Source organism: Chelmon rostratus, chromosome 17 (genome assembly GCF_017976325.1).
Source record: "Chelmon rostratus isolate fCheRos1 chromosome 17, fCheRos1.pri, whole genome shotgun sequence".
NCBI lineage: Eukaryota > Metazoa > Chordata > Actinopteri > Chaetodontiformes > Chaetodontidae > Chelmon > Chelmon rostratus.
In genome coordinates, this window is record NC_055674.1 from 24,968,674 (window position 1) to 24,994,331 (window position 25,658).

General features: G+C 42.7%; 1 protein-coding gene across 4 annotated transcripts; it reads right to left on the reverse strand.

Annotated features, from left to right (window-relative positions):
• Window positions 1–532: 532 nt before the first annotated feature.
• ppp1r35 (protein phosphatase 1, regulatory subunit 35) lies at window positions 533–13,575 on the reverse strand. 4 transcript variants are annotated; one of them, XM_041957389.1, is made up of 6 exons: window positions 13,385–13,575; window positions 11,969–12,092; window positions 11,769–11,853; window positions 10,111–10,226; window positions 9,941–10,031; window positions 533–996 (listed from the first exon to the last, which is right to left on the reverse strand). In XM_041957389.1, exons 2-6 carry the CDS (start codon window positions 12,062–12,064, stop codon window positions 692–694), a joined length of 693 nt encoding a protein of 230 aa, XP_041813323.1. In that variant the 5' UTR covers window positions 12,065–12,092; window positions 13,385–13,575; the 3' UTR covers window positions 533–691. The 4 variants fall into 4 exon arrangements, with proteins under 4 accessions (XP_041813323.1, XP_041813320.1, XP_041813324.1 ...); XM_041957386.1 differs by having other exon boundaries at window positions 11,969–12,221; XM_041957390.1 differs by lacking the exon at window positions 13,385–13,575 and adding an exon at window positions 12,854–13,363.
• Between the last annotated feature and the right edge of the window lie 12,083 nt (window positions 13,576–25,658).

Consider the following 25,658-nt stretch of genomic DNA (forward strand, 5'->3'; position numbering starts at 1 on the left):
AGGAATAAGGTAGATAGATAAACTTTAAAAGGAAAAAAAAAAAAAGGAAAAATCCGAAGCTGCATACTGCATACTGGAAGCTTCATAATTTACTGTGCAGGAGAATAGTCGGACAACAATTAACTCATTATGCGGCTCCGTAACCACATGCAATTTTTGTGTACTTTCCATTGCCAATATATTTTCTTTCGTATTTCGTAAAAAATGTACATATACATAGTCATCTTCTTATTTTGTATTTTTTTCCATTGCCTTTTGCTATTGTGACAGTGTCTCTAGTGTAGTGCAGTCATGGACAGTGCATTATATTCAAAGTCTGATTTCCTAACCCTAACTGACATGCATCCAGCCGTGCCCTACCTTTGGCTCTTCATCCCAAACCGTGTAGTTGTCTGAAGGCATGGGGAGAGTCATCATGAAAGAATTGTAACTCTAACCCCTAACCCTTGTTTTGTTCTGTATCACAAACAAACCCTTCTGCCTGGATGACCTACAACACGGCATCAGTTATGACTTTGTCCAAGAGTAAAAATGTTTGAAAAGATTTTATTGAAAAAACAAAAAGTAGCTCTTTACATGAATCAAAACATAACAGTATATATTTATAATTTAAAAATGGATTATTATTCAATGACATCACACAGTCAATAAGAGCCTCAGTACCTCCACCCAAGCACAACTATTCTGTGTGTCATGGGGTGGCCTCATAGCGTCTCTGTTGTCTGTAGAGATCAAAGGCTGACTGGACGTGGTGTGTTAATGGGCGGGGGTTGATGCTTACTGGTGCTTCCTCTGGTGGGAGGGGCTTCTGTCTTAGGAGGTCAGAGGTCATGAAGAAGAGAGGCAAGGGGCTATCTGCTGCCTTGTTTCCATGGCAGCAGGGGGTTGAGGCCTGCAGCAGCCTATCTTGCAGCAACTGGCTGATCAGCTCATCCTTGTGCACACTGATGCTGACCAGTGAGGTGAAGAGAGGCTGAGAGCGAGAGACATTCACTACTACAGACACAGAAAGACAGCAGAAATCAAGGTTGTGACATAATGTACATACAAATCCAAAAACCCAGAGTAAAGGCAAACAAAAATAAACTGAGCTGTAATTTAGCAGTCTAAGTTGAGTGATAAAGCTTTCACTTCAATTCACTTTTGTGTTTTTGCTTTGCCCAATTTATAGTGTTAATGTGATTAATGTGACAACAGTTTACAGTAAATAAATGTACTGAAGTGTTTCAGCTAAGTACAGTTTGGAGGTAAAAGTACTACTACAGATGACAGATACAGATGACAGTAAAGAAACACCATTTTGATTTTGGGACCATTTAAGTTCACTTCAGGATGGTTAAAAATGTTTTACAGGTTGGTGATAAAAGAAATTGTCTGGAGCTCTGCTCTGCACCCTGATCCTAACTTAGCTTTTCACCACACTTGCACTTCCCCTTGCATCTTAGTCTCTCCCACTGAAGATATAATGAGATGCAGCAAAAGATGCAAGGAGAGAGATTAAGGAAATACATTTTTAGAGAAATTTTCTTTTCCTCTGAGAAGTCACCTTAACCGGCTTCCATTTCCGATGGCATGACACAATTGGATTCAGTCTGCAGAAGTTAATAGCTCTGCATGCTTTGGAGTTTGCATTTGCATAAATAATGACACAGTTACTACTGGCAGCACAGCAATGTAGTAGTGTCCTCCAGCATTACAAAAGGGAATGTGAAATGTTAGAAAAATCAGAGAGCTCAAAGAGCTAAAGAGCTGAGTGGCTCGAGCTATGTTTGAGCCACTATTGTAATCTCTATCTCTATTGTAATCTCTCGCGTTTTTTCTTCTTATTTTTCATATTCTGCCAGAATTTCGGCTCTTAACTAGTCCCGCAGCTTTGAGAAAACCCTCGCAAACTATATATCAAAACATGCGGCTCAATCGGGAATGGTGTGCTATGTACTTATGACAGAATTGGTTACTAATTCGCAAAGTTATTCGCAAAAAAATGCGAAAAATTTCCCGTAAGAAATGAATGGGAAATTTCCTCAAATTTCAGCCTTTTTCAAGTTTCCACTGCCTCGCCATAGAGACTTCCTAGAGACTTCATTCAAACTCTAAAACATAGATAATTTTGTCGGCTCAAAATGAACCTCGGCTCACTTTTTGATATTTCTTACGGTTTTCGATCCCTGACCATCTGAAGACCATTAAGTTTCTCAAAAAATGCTCAGAATTTCTGCCCCTAGAGTGGGTGATGTCATCAGCTAGAGTGCGAGAGGCAGTGAGAAATCGCCTGAATTTTTTTAAAGATGGATAGATATAGATACTTTATTCATCTGCAAAGAGAAAATTGCCATAAACTCCAAACGATGAATAGGAGACACATCATTTTTGGATCCTTTTGTAGACAAACGTCTCTTCTCGCCTCTGATTTCAATTTTAAAGGGTTAGCCCCCACCAAATTTAAATAAAGAGGGATTTTGCACCAGCTGCCCTGCTCTGCTGATCCATGTAAGCCAATACAATCTCCAGTTTTGTGTCTCGCAGTCTGTCGCAGTCTGTCCTTTTAAATTGACCATTTACGGATTTTTCTAAAACATATCTCAACACCAAACACACGTACATCTGGCCCAGACTTCTATGCTTATCACAGTCTAATCGTTTTTTTGATAGCAGCTACCGTTTTCTCGCAATCACAAGTTGTTCGGGAGAAACCGACAGCTAAAAAGTAGCTGTTCCTCAAGGGGAGAATTAACTGTCAACAGGTGTAACTGTCGGTTACACACACACACATTCAGTGTCATAAGACACACACACACACATTTCCATGACAACCAGCCTGAGTATGATTAAAGCCCATTAAGATCAAAGGTGCCCCCTAAACAAGCACGTCAAAACAAGAGCATTGTTTGAAAACAACCTCTGTCCAATAAGCAACTGAACTCAGCTTCAGTATTGCAGGTTGGGCTGGGCTCAAAAAACCTCGGACAGTGTATATATACTGTATGTATGGATAGTTAAAGCACACACAAAAACACACACCAGACACATCTCCATGACAACGAGTGAAACCACCCCCCTCAGGCTGCGCCTGCCAATGACGTCACATTAAAAACCGCTATCTACGCAAGTCCCCATGGACAAACAGCAATGCCACCATAGATAAATTTATCTGGAAGATAACTCACATGTGGATTGCATGGTAACAAACAGGATAACGGATATGACTACGCCTTGGATACATGACTCAGTGAGTGATGGGGGCACGGACCCATCTCTTAGGGCCAGAGGTAGCAGTACTCAGGTGGCAGTGAAGGCAACTAAGGAGAGCAAAAGTTGTGCAGCAGAAGATAAGAAGCTTCAAGTTTGCCCATGTGGCTGGCAGAAAATAACATCAATCTGAGGCCTTAGAACTCATCAGGGAAGGGAGAAGTGTTTAGCGGTGGAAGGGCCGCATCAACCAGTATTTCTTGAGAAGTCAAATCAGTCGGATGAAGTCCAGCGACAGGTAGAAAACCACAGTTCGCAGGATATCAGTAACACTATCCCTGGGGAGGAGGAGGTACAGAGAGGGGATGCAGTTGGTGTTGAGGTCAACAGGCCAGCCAAGGAGAGAAGCATGGAGCAGAAAGCTAGAGTTAGGTGGCCGAGGGCAAATGATAGTAAAGAGTGGGAGGCAGTTAATAGAGATTTATCAGTCATACTAAGCAGGCTTAGAGGAGATGTAGTGGAGAAATTGGAAAAAAATGGAGATGTGATTTACTCCTATGGTCTAGAGTGATTTGGGGTGCTTGTCAAAAGGAAAGGCGAGAGGGTGCAGGTCGGCAAGTCTAGGCGGCAAAGAGAAATAGAGAAGCTAGTAAAGGAAAGGAGGCAGTTAAGAAAAGCAGTGGAGGAAGGTGTCAGAAGAAGAAAGGGAGGGAATTAATGTGTTCAGGAGGAACTGAGAAGCAGGTTAGCAGTACTCAGAGGGGCAGAACACCTTAGGGAGAAGAGGAGTTCCTTTCACCACTTTAAAGTGCCGGAGATAGTTGTTAACTTGGTGAAAGCATAATTCCAAGACATCAGACTGTGTGCAAGTATCGCAGAGCTCACAACAGGCTGGCAAAGACTGGAGGTTGGTATTATGGCAGGATGTACAGTTTCCCCGCTAGCTTTCACAATGGCTATGGAGGTAATAATTAGGGCTTCCAAGTGGGTCGTAGGTGGGGAGAGATGGCAGAATGGAATGCGTCTTCCACCAATTAGGGCTTATATGGATGATATGACACTGCTAACTTCAACAGTGCCATGTACAAGGAGGTTGTTAGGTAAAGTCAATCAGAATCTCAAGAGGGCTAGTATGAAAATTAAGCCTAGTAAGTCAAGGAGTATTTCAATATACAGAGGGAAAGTAAGTGATAGGAAGTTTGCTATAAACTACCATTCAAAAGTTTGGGGTCACCCAGACAATTTTGTGTTTTCCATCAAAAGTCACACTTATTTACCACCATGAGTTGTAAAAATGAATAGAAAATATAGTCAAGACATTGACAAGGTTAGAAATAATGATTTGTGTTTGAAATAATATATTTTTCCCTCAAACTTTGCTTTTGTCAAAGAATCCTCCATTTGCAGCAATTACAGCATTGCAGACCTTTGGCATTCTAGCTGTTAATTTGTTGAGGTAATCTGGAGAAATTTCACCCCAAACTTTTAGAAGCCCCTCCAACAAGTTGGATTGGCTGGATGGGCACTTCTTGCGTACCATACAGTCAAGCTGCTCCCACAACGGCTCAATGGGGTTTAGATCTGGTGACTGCCCTGGCCACTAGAATACCAGCTGCATGCTTCTTCTCTAAATAGTTCTTGCACAATTTTGAGGTGTGCTTTGGGTTATTGTCCTGTTGTAGGATGAAATTAGCTCCAATCAAGCATTGTCCACAGGGTATGGCATGGCGTTGCAAAATGCAGTGATAGCCTTCCTTATTCAAAATCCCTTTTACCCTGAACAAATCCCCCACCTTACCAGCACCAAAGCAACCCCAGACCATCACGTTACCCCCACCATGCTTGACAGATGTGGTCTGGCACTCTTCCAGCATCTTTTCAGTTGTTCTGCATCTCACAAATGTTCTTGTGTGATCCAAACAACTCAAACTTCGATTTGTCCGTCCATAACACTTTTTTCCAATCTTCCTCTGTCCAATGTCTGTGTTCTTTTGCCCATATTAATCTTTTTCTTTTATTGGCAGTCTCAGATATGGCTTTTTTCTTTGCCACTCTGCCCTCTTCACTGTAGAAGATGATGATGACACTGTCGTTTTGCGGGTACTATTCAATGAAGCTGCCAGTTGAGGACCTGTGAGGCATCTATTTCTCAAACTAGAGACTCTAATGTACTTGTCTTCTTGCTCAGTTGTGCAGCGGGGCCTCCCACTTCTCTTTCTACTCTGTTTAAAGCCTGTTTGTGTTGTTCTCTGAATGGAGTAGTACACACCACTGTAGGAAATCTTCCTTTTCTTGGCAATTTCTCGCATGGAATAGCCTTCATTTCTAAAAACAAGAATAGGCTGTCGAGTTTCACATGAAAGTTCTCTTTTTCTGGCCATTTTGAGTGTTTAATCGACCCCACAAATGTAATGCTCCAGATACTCAACCTGCTTAAAGAAAGGTCAGTTTTATACCTTCTCTAACCAGCTAAACTGTTTTCAGCTGTGCTAACATGATTGCACAAGGGTTTTTCTAATCATCCATTAGCCTTCTGATGCAATGAGCAAACACATTGTACCATTAGAACACTGGAGTGATAGTTGCTGGATATGGGCCTCTATACACCTATGTAGATATTTCACCAAAAACCATTTACCACATTAGCAATGTATAGAGTGTATTTCTGATTAGCTTAAAGTTATCTTCATTGACAAAAACAGTGCTTTTCTTTCAAAAATAAGGAAATTTCTAAGTGACCCCAAACTTTTGAATGGTAGTGTAGATGGTGAGGAAATCCCAACAATTAGGGAGAAATCAGTCAAGAGTCTAGGATGGTGGTATAATGTGGACCTGAATGATGTTGAACAGGTTGTGCAATTTAGAAAGGATGTTGCAGAAGGGCTGGAGAGAATAGATAAATCAGGGCTCCCAGGAAAACTGAGATTGTGGTGCTTGCAGTTTGGCTTGTATCCTAGGTTAATGTGGCCAATGTCAGTATATGAAGTCCCATTATCTGTAGCAGAGAGAATGGAAAGGCTAGTTAACTCTTATATTAGAAAATGGTTGGGTGCTCCCAGGTGCTTAAGCAATGAAGCTTTGTATGGGTAAGGAATGCTTCAGCTGCCAGTATCCAGTCTAACAGAGGAGTTTAAATGCACTAAGGTTAGGACAGAACTTTTGTTACCTGGGAGTAAGGACATGTTAGTTAGCAATGTGGCTTCGAACCCTTCTGGGGGGAGGAAATGGAACCCAAGGGCAGCAGTGCAGGAGGAAGAGGCAGCTCTTAGGCATGTAGAAATAGTAGGAAATGTTCAATTTGGCCGGGGAGGCTTGGGGCTTGGCCCAAGCAAACCAGTGTGGAACAAAGCAGGTCTAAAGGAGAAAAGAAAGCTTGTAGTGGAACAGGTGTGTAGGCAGGAGGAGTTGTAAGGGGGGCAAAAGCAGTTGGTCAGGCCAAACAGGGACAATGGTTGAATTGGGAAGGTGTTGAGAAGAGGAAACTTAGTTGGAGGGACCTGTGGAATACGAAGGAAGGCCGTATTAAATTTCTGATAGGGGCGACATACAATGTTCTGCCAACCCCGCAGAACTTAAGACTCTGGGTACAGGGCGATCATTCGTGCCCACGTAAGAGAAAAGTTGATGCAGAATGCAGGGTAGTTAATTTGCAGTTGACAAACAATTAATTTTTTGTTCAAGTCAAAGAAAAGGCTGTTTGTCTCATCTGTCAAGAGACGGTGGCGGTATTCAAAGAATACAATCTGCGGCAACACTATGAATCCCGTCACAAAGATAAGTATGATAGCTTGCAAGGCCAAATGCGAGCAGACAAACTCTCAAAGCTAAATCACTGTTAGCTCAGCAGAATACTTTTGTACGCCAAGCTCAGCTGAACCAATTTGTTCGGGCCAGCTTTCAGGTTGCTCAGCTGATAGCAAGCAGCGGTAAGCCTTTCAGTGATGGAGAGTTTGTCAACAAATGTTTGAACGCAGTCGTGAAGGAGTTGTGTCCTGAGAAGGAGGCTCTTTAATGCCGTGAGTCTGTCGGCGAGTACAATCACCAGACGCACTGAAGAACTCGGGGGTAATGTATATGCCCAGCTGCAGCAGAAGACGAAAGAATTTGACTTTTTTTCGTTAGCACTGGATGAGAGCACGGACTTGCAGGACACAGCGCAGCTGCTCATTTGTATTTGTGGAGTTAGCGCAAACTTTGAGATGTGCGAGGAGCTGGCAGCCCTTCAAAGTCTTCAAAGGGACTACGAGGGGGGAGGATATTTTCGGCAAAGTATGTCAAACAATGAAAGAGTTGGACTTGCCAGCATCACGACTGACGGGGCTCCTAGTATGGTGGGCGCGTCTCGGGTCTAATAGGACGCATGAACTGGGAGATGAAGGAACGGGGTCTCACCGCCCCGCTACAAGTCCACTGCCTAATTCACTAGCAAGCACTGTGCTGCAAAGTGTTAAAGTGGGTGAAACTCCTGAAAACTCCGATGAGATCAAGACTGACAGATGAACATCTGCATCAGTGTTTGAGACTGGCTGTGACAAGCATGGAGCCCGACATTCAACTTCTCACCAGCCAGATGCAGGCCGCCAGTTCACACTGATGAACATACATAGGTAAGCTCTCTTTTCTGATTTGAATGAGTCATTCTGAGTATAAACAAATATACCGTATTTTCCGCACTATAAAGGCACACCGGATCATAAGGGGCACCTTCAATGAATGGCCTATTTTAAAACTTTTTTCATATATAAGGCGCACCGCATTATAAGGCGCATAGACAGAAAGTACCGTACTGTGTACTGTGTCTGGGTTGCATTATGCATCCACTAGATCAGGGGTTGGCAACCCGCAGCTCTTTCATCCCTCTGATGCGGCTCTTGAAAATAATTAATGAGCATTTATTTAAAATGCATTTTATTTTAGTTTGTTCGTTTTGAAACAAACACCGCGCACGCTCACAGATGACAGTTTATCCTGCGTAAAGATGCAGGTGACGGTGCACAGAGTTGATGTGCAGACGCTGTGCGCTGAGGTTCAGGAGCAGAAATCACATTAACCACGTTTGATTAATATTTTAATTGGCTATTATTTAGCATATATTGATATTTTTTCATTGTTCAGTGAAACAGTCATTTTATTATTCAGGTTGACAGGTGACAGCATGCGCCAGTAAAAGGATAACGGCACGCAGAGAGTGGAACGCCCTTTACACTTTTACCGCTGTTACTTCAGCCACGCCCCCTGACTACGATAGCCATAATTAACCAATATTGATCCATATAAAAGGCCCATCGGATTATAAGGCGCACTGTCCGTTTTTGAGAAAATTAAAGGCTTTTAGGTGCGCCTTATAGTCCGGAAAATACAGTAATCATAATAAAATCTACTGGGATGAAATCCATCTCCACTACCATACTGGTAGTGAAATGTATTTTGCTGTGTAGGTGCTTTATCACTTAGTTCGGTTTCTCAGCCTGCTTGCTTTGTGGTTTTCACAGGGACGTTGATGAGAGAGAGAGCTGCAAACAGCGGTGTCTACAAACCTACTGGACCCTACAAAAGGATTATAAGGAAGGAACACAAGAACTTTGAGAGACTGCTCATATGAGTCATTTAATTATAGATTCTGCTCTGACAACAAAGCTGAACTTTAAGATTGTATCGGCACAACAGAAAGTTAATGTTCCACAGGCTTTTTGTCTGCGAAGATCCCAGAGAGGGTTGTTTGGTTATTATTTATTTCATAAAGAGTGTTATTTATTTCCTGACTTTTTTTTCTGTTAAATCCTGGAAAGGGTTGTTAATATTTGGTCATGTGTGGCTTTCTGGAAGACAATAAATGCTTTACGTTTAGGCACCCCTGCGATTGTTACACTTTTTCTGTTGCAAACTGACCCCGGCCCCCATCAGAGAAGGGAAAAGTTATGTGGCCCTCACAGGAAAGAGTTTGGGGACCCCTGCTCTACATGAAGGTTTGCTTCTGTGTGGGAATATTTATTGAGGTAATAAACTAATATAATATACTAATATAGACAGTGGTATAGACACACCAGCAGCCCCCTTGTGCCACTGCCATTGTCTAGTTTATATTACAAACAGATCTGTCAAACAACACTTCCTAAAGTTATTGCTTAGACACTGAAGCACGTAAGCTAGTAACACTTTATTAGCTGTATCCGTTTATTGATGTTCTGTTTGTAAAATTATTATGTAATAATCTAGTCTCTGATGAGAATTATGATGAAAATGAGAATAGCGTATATGTTTTAGGAAGAGGAAATGTAAATGTAACTATATCTCACATCAAACTACACTTTCTATCTGATGCAGCCTCTTAGCAACTGATATTTCATTCAGATGTTTTTACTGACAGATATTATTAGGGAGGAGTTCTTTTCCATCATAAAGATTAAAATGGGAAAATGACTGACAATGAAAATCTTTGTGATAAATTAATGAATCAGATACGATAACCACAGATCCAACAATTTTAAACTAAATACTGAATTAGAACACCAGTAAAATGTACACTTCCTCGTGACATTACACTGAGCTGAATTTGTCCTGGTATAAAACTCATTTCTAATTAAGGGGTGTGTTAGTCTAATAAAAGACTTGTGACGGATGATCTAGGCATCTTCCTTGATCCTCTGAACATAAATAAGGGCACTGAGACATCTTTCATGATGGTGAGGCATGAGAAGACATGAAATGAGGCAAATAAGAAGCATCCTGTGTATGTGTGTGTGTATTTTACCCTCAGTAGCTCTGGTATTAATCAGGTTTTTGGTCCTCTCAGACCTCTGTAGAGTTTCCTGGATGGCCTTCTGGGAGTTAAACATCAGCCCCTGCAGGGCAACAGACAGATTGCCATGGTAACAGGCTCAATAATGATTTATTGACAGTCTACTGAAAAACAGTGTCAACCTGCAGTGACTGAAGCTCCGCCTTTAAAGCCAGAGTGGTGTTTGGCTCCACCTTCTCCAGGCAGTCAGGACCTTGATTGAATGCTTCAGCTGGAGGCACCGCCCACTGTCTGGGGACTGGAGATGCAGAAAAAAAATGCTGTTATTGATCATTCTACTGATCAGCAACCGCTGAGACAGTCTGACTGATTATAAGAAAATAAATACAACAAAACAACAAAAACATGATTTCACTGGAAGTATCTTTACATTTTAAAAGACAAAACTCCGACATGGATCTGTTGTTGGGAGGTGTTTTTTCAACACTAGTAGAGGAGCTTTGTTACATGTAGATTGTGCTGCTATGTCCTGATGCATTATGACTACACAGCCTCTTAAAATGTACAGAACAATATCAACAGAAAATGCACAAGCTAAAAATGCCTTTTGGTGTGTTTTTCAGACTGTCAGAGCCACGACAAAAGCTTCAGCTCATGCCTCTTGAAGTAGTCCATTGTGGATTTTGTTTAGGCTCATTATCCCGTTGTGGAAGCCATCCTCTTTTCATCTTGCAATTTTTTACAGAAGATATGTGTGCTTCCAGAATTTGTTGGCCTTTAATTGAATCCATTCTTCCTTCCAGCAGTCCTCCCTGTGCCACTGACTGCAACACAAGTCCAAAGCATCCACCAGGGCTCAGTATCTTCACTAAGGATACTTCGTTTTGTAAACTGCAGCGGCCAGGGATCAAACCTGGATATTTTGATAAGGAGTTGACTGCTCTAACTCCTGAGCCACAGCTGCTTTGAAAACTGCTCATAGTAGGCAGTTGCCCCAAACGGAGATGCAAACTTCAGTGCGTGTCTCTTCAGAATGGGAAAACCTTCAGGACATACAGTTTATAGAACTCAAGCAGAGGGAGGATGTTGTATCAAGCTCTGAGTTTGTCGCTGCCTTACATCTAAACAATTTCGAGTTGTAGGTTGTCAGGCACATCAACTTGTCCCATGTTAAATGGCGAAGCAAGTATGTTAATTTTGTTTGCTTTCCATGTCCTGTAAACTGCCACCAAATGCCTGAAGGAGTTTTGCGTGCTCACCACGATATTCAAATATAATAACAGGCTTTTGTTGCGGAGTTGGAAAATGCACAGTGTTACCCTTTTCTAGTTCAACTTGCCAGTGTTTTAATTTTGCATCAAATGATTCCACATTTGAAAGCATAAAGCTGAGGAGCTGGCTGAAGTTTTGGAGCTTGAGGTCCAGCTCTGAGAGGTATTTGTAATCCACTAGGAAGGCCAAATCACACAGCCACTTGCTATCATCACTGAATTCCACGACAGGTGTTCTCTTTAACTCCATTAATTATTCTTGTGAAAGCTGCTTATTAGGTACCTGAATTCTTAGGTACCGGAGTCTCTGTTCTTGCAACTTCTCCAGTTTAGCATAATTTGAGTTACTTTTTTTGTGTTCTGCATTTTTACGTATTTTTCATGATTAGTCCCCACTTACAGTAACGAGCATAGTTGGAGCTCAGCCCCAACACAGAGGGCAGAGGAGATGCTGCAGCATGGTTATAAATTAACACGAAACGAAACATACGCTGTTATTCCATTAATGTCAAACCCTGCAGGCCTAGATTTATTCACACACTCAGCAAAAACTGTCAGGATCTCATTACCATGGTGATGTCTTCTGCTCCCCCTCTGAGGTCTGATGTCAGGTTCCGGTGTTACTGTGACGACCACCAGCTCTTCAGAACATACCTGCAGAAGACCAGACACAAAGCAGTATTATACTACACACACACATAGGGCTACAGGATGATGTCATCACATACATACATATCAGGGTATCAGGGCTAAAGGGTAATGTCGTCACCTGTGTTTTCTGCTTTTTTCCTGTCTGTCCTCTGGGGTGGGGCTTCAGCTCTGACTGGTTACTCTGCTGACTCTTCTTCAGTGGGTGAGGCTTCATGTGTATGTGGCTGGCCTTGGAGCCAGGGCTGAGTGTGACAGACAGGTCAAGTTCAGGACAGCAAGTCAGAGAGGAGAGAGAGGAGGAAAAGGAGGAGAGAGAGGGGGGGATGGGGTGAGGAGCTGGGAGAGGAGAGGAGGAGGAGGACCTCCTCATCCTGGCAGCAAACAACAGAGAGAAAGGTTTATGTTAGTGATTTGCAGAATACTCCTCTAAAGGACGTTTGAGGCCTCAATTTCAAATGACCAAGTCTCTTTCTTCCTAGAATAAAATACAATACACCATCAGAGAGCAACACACACCCAAACTAAAACACTAACGAATTAAATATGTAAATACATGATTAAAATAATAAAAAAAACCAATCCAATATGAAAGTAGAAAAGGTGGAACAATTAAAAGGAAATACAACGTGGACAAAAAATAGATATTTTATTGATTTAAAATTTGCCTACTATCGTCTGTCACCGCTCTCACTGCGCAGCGGCTCTGAAAGTAAACACGTACGTTGCATAGCAACCGCCACTCACTGTGCGCAGGGCGGCAGGCAGGATAACTTATTCCTTTACGGTTATTTAGCGTAATGTTTGTCAAATTTGGAGAAGTGACGGGATATCCCAGACCTGAGAGAGACGTAGCTGGCGACAGAGTTTGGTTTACCGCTATTATTTGACACTGAGGGATAAAAGTCCCGCAGCAGCTGGTTTAGGCGTTCAGCGTCATACATAAAAATATCTGTTTCCAATTTGTCTCCACTAACCAGTCTTTTAACACGTTGATCGTCCATACCGTGTTTTTCTTGGTGTCTTTTTCGTGTCTGTCCGTTTCAATCTTGTCAATCTCTGTGTCCTCAAGTCGCTTGTGCCTTAATATTGCTTCACCTGTTGGTCCAGCGTTGTTACTTTTCCATTCTTTTTTTTGCTGGCGACATGTCATTCTCCAGCCACATGTCAAGTGTTTTGTCCTCCCGAATCAAATTTGTCAATGTCCGGAAAATGCACCATATGTTGCCACTCAAATCAGCTGGCAATTTGTTATTGAGCTTGGCACATTAACGGATTGCCCCTTTAGTCTATGAGTGTCCATGAATTCCTGAGCAGGCGGTCGTCTGTCGAGAAATAAACACCGCTGAATTTTGGCGATGGACCAATCAGAATCGAGTATTTAAGAGTGCCGTGTTCTAAATAAGTTAACTTCAGCTCAGTCGTTTGTGTCTGGCTTTGATGGAATTTTTCGTCTATGATTTGTTTCTCAGAGTAATGTTAGCTACAGTTAGCAATGACGCTAAAACATCAGCGTCATCGGCTCTCAATGTGTTACCTGATTTGGTCCGGTCAGAAACGATCTTCAGCAACGCCAGTTCCCTACCTACAGAACAAACCTAAGACTGTCTCTCTCTGAAGATGATCTAAACGTTTTTATTAGCTACATCATTCGTTTCTCCTTCAAATTTCCCTACCCCTCCCTCTGCTGTTGCTCATTGTTCTTGTTCTTCTTCTTGTTCTTCTTCTTCTTCTTCTTCTTCTTCTTCTTCTTCTTCTTCTTCTTCTCCTTCTTCTTCGATGAGGTTTTATGGCAGCTGGCAGCCACGTTGCATTACTGCCACCCTCTGGTTTCTGGTTTTACTCTGCTTAAGGACCCAATTGAAGGTGAGCTACTACAGCATCCCCTTAGTCCAGTCGTTCTTAGAAAAGCGGAATATCCATTTCCTCCCTTGAACATTGTCCCCAAAGTGTGTGTGTGTGTGTGTGTGTGTGTATGTGTATATATATATATATATATATATATGTATATATATATATTACACACACACACACACATATATGTATATACATATATATGCATATATGCATATACACATATACATACACATATATATGTGTATATATATATATATATATATATATATATATATATATATATATATATGGTGCGGATGTTCCTGTATCACTTTCCTGATGGAAGCGGTACAAACAGTCTGTGGCCCGGATGGCTGGGGTCCGTGGCGATGGATCTCACCCTCTTCCTGACCCGGCCTTCATATATAGAGTCTAAGTCAGGAAGGGGGCAGCCCACGATGCCCTGTGCAGTTTTAACCACCCGTGCCAGTTGTTTCCTCTCCTGTGCCGTGCAGCTGCCATACCACACTGTCAAACTAAGGCAGAGGATGCTTTCAATTGTGGCCCTGTAGAAGAGAGTCCAGCCTGTTTCACTTTCCTGAGGAAGAAGAGCCTTTGTTGTGCCTTCTTCAGAAAGATCAGATATGATGTGGAGGCCCAGGAACATGATGTTGTCTACACGCTCCACCACGAGGAGGGGGGCGTGATCCGTCTTCCTGGACCTCCTGAAATCCACAATGACCTCCTTGGTCTTCCCTGTATTCAGCGCAAGGTTGTTGGCTGAACACCACTGGGTGAGCTGGCGTATCTCCTCTCTGTAGTGGGTCTCGTTGTTATCTGAGATGAGACCCACTACTGTAGTGTCGTCCGCAAACTTCACAACTGTGTTGGAGGGGTGTATGGCAGCACAGTTGTGAGTAAACATGGTGAAGAGGGCTGGGCTGAGCACACAACCCTGTGGCGTGCCCGTGCCGAGGACCAGAGGGGATGATGTTATGTTCCCTATTCTCACCACCTGAGGCCTGTTGGTGAGAAAGTCTCTGATCCAGTGGCACAGTGCTGCAGGCAGACCCACTGCGTGTAGCTTCAGCGCCAGCTTGTCTGCAACTGCAAACCCTAAAAATCTGAATACTGTCTTGATAGTTCCGGTCCCTGTCACTATGGTATTTGCTTATTAAATTGGCATTATTACTGTGCTTTATTTTGAGCAATTTTAGATCGACACAGGGGTTTTCTAATATCCTGACAGGCCTAACTGGCCACACTACAGTAGTGCCAAACTCCTTATCATATACTTCATACTATACTTCAATAATTCTCAATACTTTCCATTGGCAATATTTTTAATAGTCTTTTGCATAAAAATGCACATATATATAGTCAACATTTTATTTAGTATTTTTTTATTTTCCATTGCCTTTGCTATTTCTATTTTTGTTGATGCTGCCTGTAACACCAGATTTCCTCAGCTGGGGAAAAAGTGTATAAAGTGTATCTATTCCTTATCTTATTTTATCTTATCATATACTCCTCCATCTTTTGCAACTTGATCTCCAGTCCAGCCGAAACTCTTTGTGTGGTCTGTCCTTCTCCCAGCACACCTGCAGCACCCTTTTTGCCAGATGGCTCTCTCCATGCCCCCTTATGTTATGTAATCCAGTAGTTGGCCATCAGTTGCTTGCGACATATCCATAACGGCATCTCGCCTGCTTCCACTTGGATTGCACACACTGGCGAAGTCCTCACTGCTCCTATACACAATCTTAAAGTCTGAGCTTGCATGATATCGGGGAGGCTAAGCCCTTCCAAGTTAACACACAAAACATGAGAAAATTATTTTTAAAATAATTTTCAACACATTGTTTCGAATTTAGGTGAAACCAAAGTTAGCAACAGCACCAATCAGTCAAAAGAAAAACATAGAATATCTCTAAATGGGCTTTTTTTTTTTACAGTCCCAGCACGTACAGTCCACTTTCATTCATTTCATTCTTGTTAGTGATTGACAGGTGTCATGTCAAGCCCCCGTGATTTACTAATCATTTGGGCTAACTTCAGTCAGCCAACAGGGCGCTGACTTTTGACCAATAGCAGCGAGTTGTGCCAGAGTTGGGAATGAGGGAGAAAAAGCTCAGCTATGGCGGGTTTTGGCATGAACGAGGTGGATTATTTGCTTTCTTGTCCATTTTCCTCAATTTCTTTGGAGGAAAAGCTGGAAGTTAAGAGACTGGGATCACATCGACCAAACAATGTGAAGAGAAATTGAAAGGTGAGCTGATTGCGATGTACAGTAACGCAGAGTTCGGGGGTTAAAGTCGGCTTTGTCACTTTTGAGGATGCTGACGGAGAACAACCTTCAGAGCACTTTTTCTGAGACACTGAAATTAACACAAGTAGCCATCACAACTATGATGACATCGGCAGAGTCAGAGAGGTGTTTCAGTATGCTCAAGAGGATTAAATCGTTTCTCAGACAGTATGATGGGGCAGGACACATTAAATGCACTTGCCATGCTGTCTTAATTTTTGGGACTTCATCCAAAAATTACCAGACATGGTGATTAACCTGTTTGCATCCCAGAAAAGCCATCGATGTGAGCTTCATTTCAAATAAGGTAGGCCCATGTAGACCTGTTAAAGAACTGCGATGCATTGTTTTTGCTGAGGTTATCTGTTGTACTGAAGGCGTGTTTGGCACTACATGTTGCCAAACAATTGTAATAAAACAGCTGCAGCAGGCTATCTGTGGGCAGTCGTTGCAGTTGAAGCACGTTTTGTAGTGCTTATCTGTGTGTGTGTGTGTGTGTGGTAGAGAAAGAGAGAAAGAGGGTGTGTGAGAGCAACCCAGGGTGTAGAGAGAATGAGAGAGTGTGTGTGTGTGAGAGAGAGAAAGAGAGAGAAAGAGAGAAAGAGAGAGAGAGAGAGAGAGGGAGAGAAAGAGTGTTGATGTAGAGCACTAAAAAAGTATAGTGTACCTGTAATTGATGTAACTGTGTGTATCATAGGTGATGTTGCTTTTGCAGTTATGTTAATGATGTTATCAGTATTATGCATTTGATAGCCCACCCACCATATTTCACCAAGAGCCGCCACTGCATGATATCCAGGTCTGCAAGTACAGATTTTGCTGATCCATATACAGTGCATACTCTAAACACGATTGTACTAAGGTTACATATATGTGTTTTAGTGACGCAGAGTCAGCTCCCCATTCCAATCCTGCCAGACATCATATGACATTTATCACTTTTTTTAAGATAAGTGAACATTCGAAAAAAAAAACAAAATAAAAAGTAGACTATATATATGTACATATTATACAAAGCAAAATGAAATTTGACTATATAAAAGAAAAATAAAATATGTAGAAAAAAATAGAAAAAAATATGTAAAAAGTATGTATTGCCCCAATAGCTGTGGAAAGAAGAACAATGTTAGCTGCCTTCAGATTAAAAATAATAAAAAATGGTGTTACTACTATTGAAGAATAAAATATACAAAACAGTAAATGATATGTAATATTGCACAAAATGTAAAAGGAGATATGTAATATTGCCAAAAATGTATGGATATCAGCATAATTTGTCAAACAACATCAACACAGTCTTATGTTAAGTGGTGCTGGAGTTGAATAATCTGACATCTGATGGAATGAAGGACCTGCGGTAGCGTCCTTCTTACACACTGGATGCAGCAGTCTGTTACTAAAGAAGCTGCTGACGGCCCCCACTGTGTCATGCAAGGGGTGGGAGGGGTTGTCCATGATTGATGTCAGCTTGGCTAACATCCTCCTCTCATCTACATCCTCAGTGGTGTCCAGAGGGCAGTCCAGGACAGAGCTAGCTCTCCTGACCAGTTCATTAAGAGACGACTTTGGCCCTTCCTATATAGGGCATCAGTGTTCGTGGAACAGTCCAGTTTATTGTTGAGGTGTACACCCAGGTATTTGTACTCCTCCACGATCGCAATGTCAAATCCCTGGATGCACACCAGTGAAGTCTGGGGTGCTTTCCTGCAGAAGTCTATCAACACCTCTTGCACTTGCTGGCATTGATGTGCAGGTGGTTTAGTCCACACCAGCTGATAAAGTGATGACTTCCCTGTATTCCAAATCGTTCCCCTGTGATACACATCCAACAATGGCTGTATCGTCGGAGAACTTCTGGAGGTGGCAGCTGGTTGTGTTGTATCTGAAGTCCGATGTGTAGAGGGTGAAGAGGAAAGGAGAGAGCGCAGTACCCTGCAGAGCCCTGTTGCTGCAAACTGCCACATCCGACACACAGTCGCGAAGCCTCACATACTGTGGTCTGTTGGTGAGGTAGTCGATGGTCCATGCAGCCAGGTGACAGTCTACTCCGGCACTTTCCAGCTTCCCCCTTAAAAAACACGATCCTCACTGTGTTATCAGTGCTCTCCAGGTGGGAAAGAGAGCGATGAAGCAGGTAGAATCAAACCTGTTAAAAAACAGGTTCAGCTCATGTGCCCATTCCCATTGCCTTTCCTGATCTCTCTCTTCAGCTCTCTCTGCACCCTCTTCAACTTAGTTCTGTCCCCAGACTTAAACACCTTTTTCTTCTCATTCAGTGGGGTTTTCAGTTCAGGGGTTGGCAACGTGTTGTCCACACAAAAGTTGATGAAGTCCAATATGCAGTGTCAGTGTCCTCCCCGTGAGGACTGCACAACACTTCCCAGTCGGTGGTGTCAAAGCAGTCCCTCAGTGCCATACTGGACTCATCTGACCATGTCTTCACATACCTAATGGTTGGCCGTTGTTTACTCACCAAAGGTATGTGGGTAGGTTGCAGATGAACCAGGTTGTGATCAGATCTGCCCAGTGGGGGGAGGGGTGAAGAGCTGTAAACATCCTTGGTGTTTGCATAGAGTAAGTCCAGTGTTTTATTGTCTCTGGTGTGGCATTTGACATACTGGGTGAAGGTGGGAAGAGTTGAGGTCAGGGAAGCATGATTGAAATCTCCAGAGATGAGGAGGAAGGCCTGGAGGTGTGATGTCTGCAGCTGTGAGACCATGTTGTGTAGGAGCTCGCATGCTGCTTCTGGCCGAGGAGGGGATGTACACAGTTATCGCGATGACATGCGAGAACTCCCTCAGCAGGTAATATGGCCGCATGCTAACAGCTGGTAGGTCAATGTCTCTTGCACTGTGCTGCTCCTTTACAACCTCCTCTTCAACAGCGATGGGTTAAATGCAGAGAAGCAATTTCCCAGTCTTGGGATTAATAAAGTAAATAAACTTAAACTTAACTTAAATTTACACCAATATGCGCTGGATTACACCATCTCTTGTTCACAAACATTGCTATGCCTCCACCCTTTCTCTTACCGCACTCCGTCACTTGCCTGTCCGCTCTCAGCAGATGAAAATAATCCACAGGGACATGCGTGTCCGGCATGAGTTTGTTGAAGCACATGACACTACACTCCCAATACTCCGGCTGCAGTGTGGTTGTTCTTCCATCTTATTCGGGAGAGATCTTACATTCCCCATAATAAGAGATGGCATGGATGGGTTATACCGTCATTGCTTGTCCCAGCACTTAACTCCAGCTCTGCATCCCCTGCTCCATCTCTGTGACTCCGCGGGGATCTCTGGTCTTTCCGCTTTGAGTATGCTGGTGTTGCACAGCGCTAACAGCTGATCTAGAGTGTAAACAATGGAGAAACTCTGTGCCTCAAGAGATGTTGAGGGACTGGCTCTTCCAAATATGGAATTATATAGCATATCATTTGAAATGAACAAGATAACAAATCACTGGACAGACTATGGGTCAAGCCCTAGTTGGGTTAAGATTGAGAAGGTTTAATATTGTCAAATTGTAATCACAGAAGAAAATAGGCAGACAGACAGAAGAGGAAAACCTAATCTTACAACATTCTCAGTGGGCTTGGGTAAGAGCACATAAGATCTTGGGGATTTCACGGTACAAGATAGATAGGTAGGTAGGTAGGTAGGTAGGTAGGTAGATAGATAGATAGATAGATAGATAGATAGATAGATAGATAGATAGATAGATAGATAGATAGATAGATAGATAGATAGATACTTTATTAATCTCCAAAGAGAAATTTGCAGTTCCAGCAGCTCAAAGGGTGGAAACACAAGGGCATGCAAAATAAGAACAAGAACTACTTTCAAGTAAAGAACAACTTTCAAGTATGAACAACTTTCAAGTAGAGATCAACTTTCAAGTAAAGAACAACTTTCAAGCAAGTGGCAAAAATACAATACAAAATAACAATATAAGGAAAAATAGTGAAATAAAAATATAGAACTAAGCTATCCAGGATAAACATCTGAACATCTGGCTATACAGGATAAACAACTGTAATACAGGAAAAACATCTGAGCAGTTTAATATGGGCACAGTAGTGCATTTGCAAAATGACAGTGTGCAACAGTCTGTTTGTCCAAACTTGGGTCCAGCATATAGATGTGTGTGTGATAAAGTCCAGCATATAGACGTGTGTGTGATAAAGTGTGTGTGTGTCCATGGTGTGTGGTGTAAGTGTGTAGTGAGTTCAGAGTTGTTGTGTTGATTATTGTCGCCCTCCCCGAGAGGTGTTGTATAGCCGTACGGCGAGGGGGAGGAAGGATCTTTTCAGTCTGTCAGTAGAGCAGGACAATGACAGCAGTCTGTCACTGAAGATGCTCCTCTGCCTGGAGATGGTGCTGTGCAGTGGATGATCAGGATTATCTATTATGGACAGGAGTTTGTTCAGTGACCGTTGCTCTGCCACAGATGTCAGACTGTCCAGCCCTGTGCCAACGATGGAGCCTGCCTTCCTCACCAGTTTGTCCAGGCGTGCTGCGTCCTTTTTCTTAAAGCTGCACCCCCAGCACACTACTGCGTACAGGAGGGCACTCGCTACCACTGACTGGTAGAAGATCTGTTGCAGCTTTTTGCAGATGTTGAAGGACACCAGCCTTCTGAGGAAGTACAAGCGGCTCTGTCCTTTACAAGCAGGGTTATTCTTCTTTGTCAAATAACCCCTCAATTTGTATAGGGAAAAAGACATGTTTCTGGGGTGCATGGTTGACAACAGGGATACGTGTTGTAAATAACCTCTATTGGGACCAGTCATTTATTTAATTTCAGGACCTTAAAGAACAATATGATTTAACAGACGAAGGGGATTTCTGGAAATATTTACAGTAGAGGAGTAGTGTGAGTTCTACTTTTGGATTAGAATGGGCAGAGAAAGGAGAAAACAAGGTCCAAGAATTTCTCAACAGTTGTCATACACTGCACTCTGCCACATTATTTTACAGAAAAATGTAAATATTCAAATAAGAATGTGTGAAAGCTTAAGACTAATATGGCGGTGAGATTAGTGAAGGTGTATGGCAAGAAGTGATTTCAAATGTGGGCTGGGCTACAAGGGATGCAAGAAGTAAGTTCATCAATCATAAGATTTTACATAGATATTAGTTTACACCACTGAAATTGTTTAAAAAGGGATTAACTCAGCACAGAAAATGCTGGAAATGCCATAAGGAGTTGGGCATGTTCCTTCATGCCATCTGGGACTGCCCTTTGGAACTGCCCTTCTGGAAGGTGGTGCTGAAAAACCTTGAGGGATGGCTTAAACGACCTCTACCAGAATCCCCACAACTATGTTTGCTGGCAGATAAGACTTTAATGCCACCAGGCCTCACCAAAGGAGTGTTTAAACTCATGAAAGAGACTGCTGCCTTTGAAAAGATGATTGTCAGGGTGAATAATATTCCAAGTAAGACGAAACAGGTATGAGATGTCTTCATGGACGACATAAAGGATGGAACACCATAGAGGGGTTCAAGGCATGGTGGGAAGGATAGGTTTTATTCGGCCTGTAAGTGTGTCTATGTATGCTTTGAATGTGCATGAATCATGAGGGGTGCCAGGGGTGGGGGCTGAGGTTTTTTGTTTTTTTTTAATTATTATTAATGTTAAATCTTGTAATTTTTTTTAACAATTCTTTTATTTATTTTAATTTTTGTTTATATCCTGTCTGTTTCTTTTTTTAAATTTTCTTAAACAAACTATTATTTTCTTTACGCTACATCTGTGACATTTGAAAATGTTTGTAAAGATATCATGTTAAAACAAATAAAAATTTGACTGACAAAAAACCCCCCAAAACTCACTAATTATTTCCAAAAGCCACAGGGAGCCGCATCAGAGGGAGCCGGAGCAGGGCTCTGGAGCCGTGGATTGCCGACCCCTGTTTTAGAAGGAAAAGGTAGTTTTATGTGATTCTCTTTGCAATCATGTTCTCCAAGTAGCAAATGTTCATTTTGTGATTCTCTCGCTGAGAAAGCGATGATTTTGTGTCATGTCTCGTCGGGTCTGTTCACAGTGTCATGTCTTGTTATGCACTTCCTGTTGTATTGTGAAACCCTAACTCTCCTCTCGTTTCAGACCCTTGACTTCCTGGTGTCCTTCCCGCCTGTCTGATTGTCTGCCCCGCCCTGATTGTCTCCACCTGTTCCTTGCTACCTCGTGTATACATAGTCCCCGTCTCCCTTTGTCCTGTGCCAGATCGTCTTGTGCATTATGTGCCTTGTTGTTATTGCTACCCCAGCTATAGTAAACCCAGAGTCTTGTCTTGTATTGTTCGTTTGTCTTTTGATCCTCAGTGTCTTTAGTTATTTGCCCTTCTGCCTTAGTTGCCTTTTGCCTAAGCGCCTTTTGTTGTTGATTTTTGGAAGAACATTTTCGTTAAATTAACCAGCCTTTTGAGTTTGCCTTCAGTTCGTGTCCTGTGTTCTGCCTGTGAGTCCTGAAAGCCCTGACAGCCCTACGGGCTTATCATTTTGACACAAACAGCACACTGACATGCTTAGTTTTGCTGAAGCTTCTCTTATGTGCCAGAAGCTCTGTAAATGAAGATTCCAGCTCAGACACACTCAAATGTGGATGTTGTAGAGGGATAATGTGGTTTTATGTGAGTCACTCTGAAAACATGTTCTCCATGCAGCAAATGTTTATTTTGTGCTTCTCTCGCTGAGAAAACCCTATTTTGACACTTACAGCACACTGACATGCTTAGTTTTGTTGAAGCTGTTTTGAAGTGCCAGAAGCTCTGAAAATCAAGTTTCCAGCTCAGAAACACTCAAAGTTGGATGTTTTACAAGGATAGACACCTTGGGGCCACCCTGGAAGAGCTGAAGGAAGTGTCTGGGGAGAGGGAAGTCTGGGCATCCCTGCTTAGACTGCTGCCCCCGTGACCCCTCCTCGGATAAGCGGAAGAATATGGATAGATGGATGGATGCTTTCCAGGAAAGTACTACTCTATCCTATGGATATGGACTTTTCAACAATGATGATGATTGTTTATTCGAGGAACTTTTTACACGTCTTGAGAGCAAAGTCCCGCTTCTGTGTGGTCCGTGTTTACCTGTGGACATAAGGCAGCCGTACTGGGGCTGCAGAGCCGGCGCTATGCTAAAAGAAGTGGAGATTCAAGCCTATGGTGCCTTCATGGATCATGGGAAACGTGAAATTATTACCGAGTAAGATCGACAAACTGGCTGCGCTGACAAAGAACCTAAAGACCTTCACGGAGTGCAGTTTACTGTGTCTTACTGAGACGTGGCTAACATACATAATCAGGTGCTGAGAAGCTTAGCCGCAGGCATTGAAGAGAGAAGGAAGCAGGTGAATTCTGGAAGTTCTAGAAAGGAGAGGTTAGGTGTGCAGTTTGTTCGAGAGGGGGAGAAAAATGGAGCTGCTAAGTCAGGGAGAGGGCAGGTAGGTGGCTGCCAGGTAGGGGCTGATGATTGGCAAATGCAGGTCGACTTGGGAGGAAAGCTAGTTGTGCCCCAGGAAATAGTTTATAGTAATCTGAGGCCGGACATTGTCTTATGGTCCATGAGTGAAAAGACTGTGTATTTATTGAGTTAACAGTCCCTTGGGAAAATTCAGTGGACGCAGTTTATGAAAGGAAGAAGACTAGGTATGCAGATTTAAAGACAGAATCTGAGCAGAGGGGATGGAAGACTAGGGTTTGTCCGGTTGAAGTGGGGTGTACAGGTTTGGTTGCAGGGTCAGCTGTTTCACTGTTGAGGGAGCTGGGAGTGCAGGGGCAAAATTTAAGGAAGACAGTGAGGGAGATGTCAGATGAGGCTGCTAGGTCTAGTCAGTGGATATGGATTAGGAGAAATAATAGTAGTTGGGGGGTGAAATAGGGGCAGTGAGGGGTGGGGGGAGGCAGAGGACATGCATGCCTAATCTGGCAGGAGAAGAGGTCAAGTCTGAACAAGGCGCCTCTCCTCTGCTCTGCTTTCCCCAAACCTCTCCTCTGCTCTGCTTTCCCCGCCCCATCTTCTCGCTCTCCTAAGTCTTCAGCTGATAACTAAGTGATCCCTTGATGTTGATTGGTTGGCCTGATGTGCTCCTCCTGGGTTGGAATGAAAACCTGCAGCCACACAGCCCTTTATGGAACCGGTTTGAGATGCCTGCTCTAAACTTTCTACCCCAACCCGAACAAGGGTTTGTATCCAATACCTACTTTCATCTTTGACTCTACCTCTTTACTTTCTACCCCCTACCCGAACCAGGGATTGCATTTCCACACCCTGCTCTTATTGGTACAGTTGGTGAGAGGCAGGGGTAGATGATGGTGGTGCGGCAATTGGCAGTTACATGTGGCATCTAGGCCTGTGGTAGCATTGTAGCAGCTAACAACAGCTAAAGCGGTGGTAGTATTATAGTATCTTAGCAGTTAGTATTGGCATCTAGCAGTTAACATTAACAGTATAGGTGAATCTAGCTGTATTGTCTTCTTCTGTTCCTCTTAGCAGCTAGCGGTTAGAATTTAGCATTAGCATTAGCTAAGTGGTAGCATCGGAACTGTATTGTCTTCTTCTGTTCTTCTTAGCGGTTAGCATTAGCATTAGCATTAGCTAAATGGTAGCATCGGCACTGGCCACTACCTGGAGCATCTCCTAAACAGGCCTGGGTCAGTTGAACGTGGCAGTGCTGTTTGGATTGTGTAGGAGCAGTGTGAACTGGCACTAGGGGGGGTGACTCTGGGATGCCGGAGTTCACCGCCTAGCCTCCTGGAGGTGTAGTGGGACTAAGTAGGCGAAACACACAGATCTATATGCTGGACTTGATCACACACACATCTATATGCTGGATGTTATCACACACATTCTAGACTTAAGAGTGGACAAAGCGACTGTTGCACGCTGTCATTCTGCACAACTGCACTACTGTGCTCATATTAAACCGCCAGATGTTTATTTTAGGTAGTGTAGCTCTCTTCACAACAACAGACACAGGTTGGTTCTTTGAAATGGGCGTTTTTAATGAGCAGGTGTCTTCTCATATCGAGTTTCCTTGACGCCGTGAGAACTGTGATAAATTACATACAAACAGGACATGTCACAAATTACAATCCATAACGTTGTATAAACATATGCAAATAAAACTTAATGAAAATGTGAACAACAAAAAATACCTCATTGGGGGCTGGTCATGAGAAGAGGTCTGTTGGCTTCACATTTGACAGTTATACTTAAACAGCATGAGCTGTGCGTTCACAACTTCCTCCAATGTCCTTCAGTCAGTACTGTTGTAGCCACTTAGAAGCACAAAACAAAAAACTTTAGTTCCGCCATGGGAACAACAAAAACATACACAATACATTAATTAACCTGTAACTTATTAATCAGCTCAGTATAATACTTGAACACCTTTTAACCTGTTTTTAACCTTCAATAAATAAATTATTTATTTATTAACTAAACCAATGAATGAACTAAAGAATTATGCCTACTGCATTTCTGTAACAGCACTTACACTCCCACCAAAATCACTTCTTAACCTGTAATGTGTGATTTTCTTGTAAAGAAAACAAGGAATGAATGAAATACTTAGGATGTGCATGAATGTGATTTCATGTACATGACTTAGTTAGCTTCAAGTAGTGTGACCACTTTGTGAATAGGTCTCTCAATGTGTACTGATG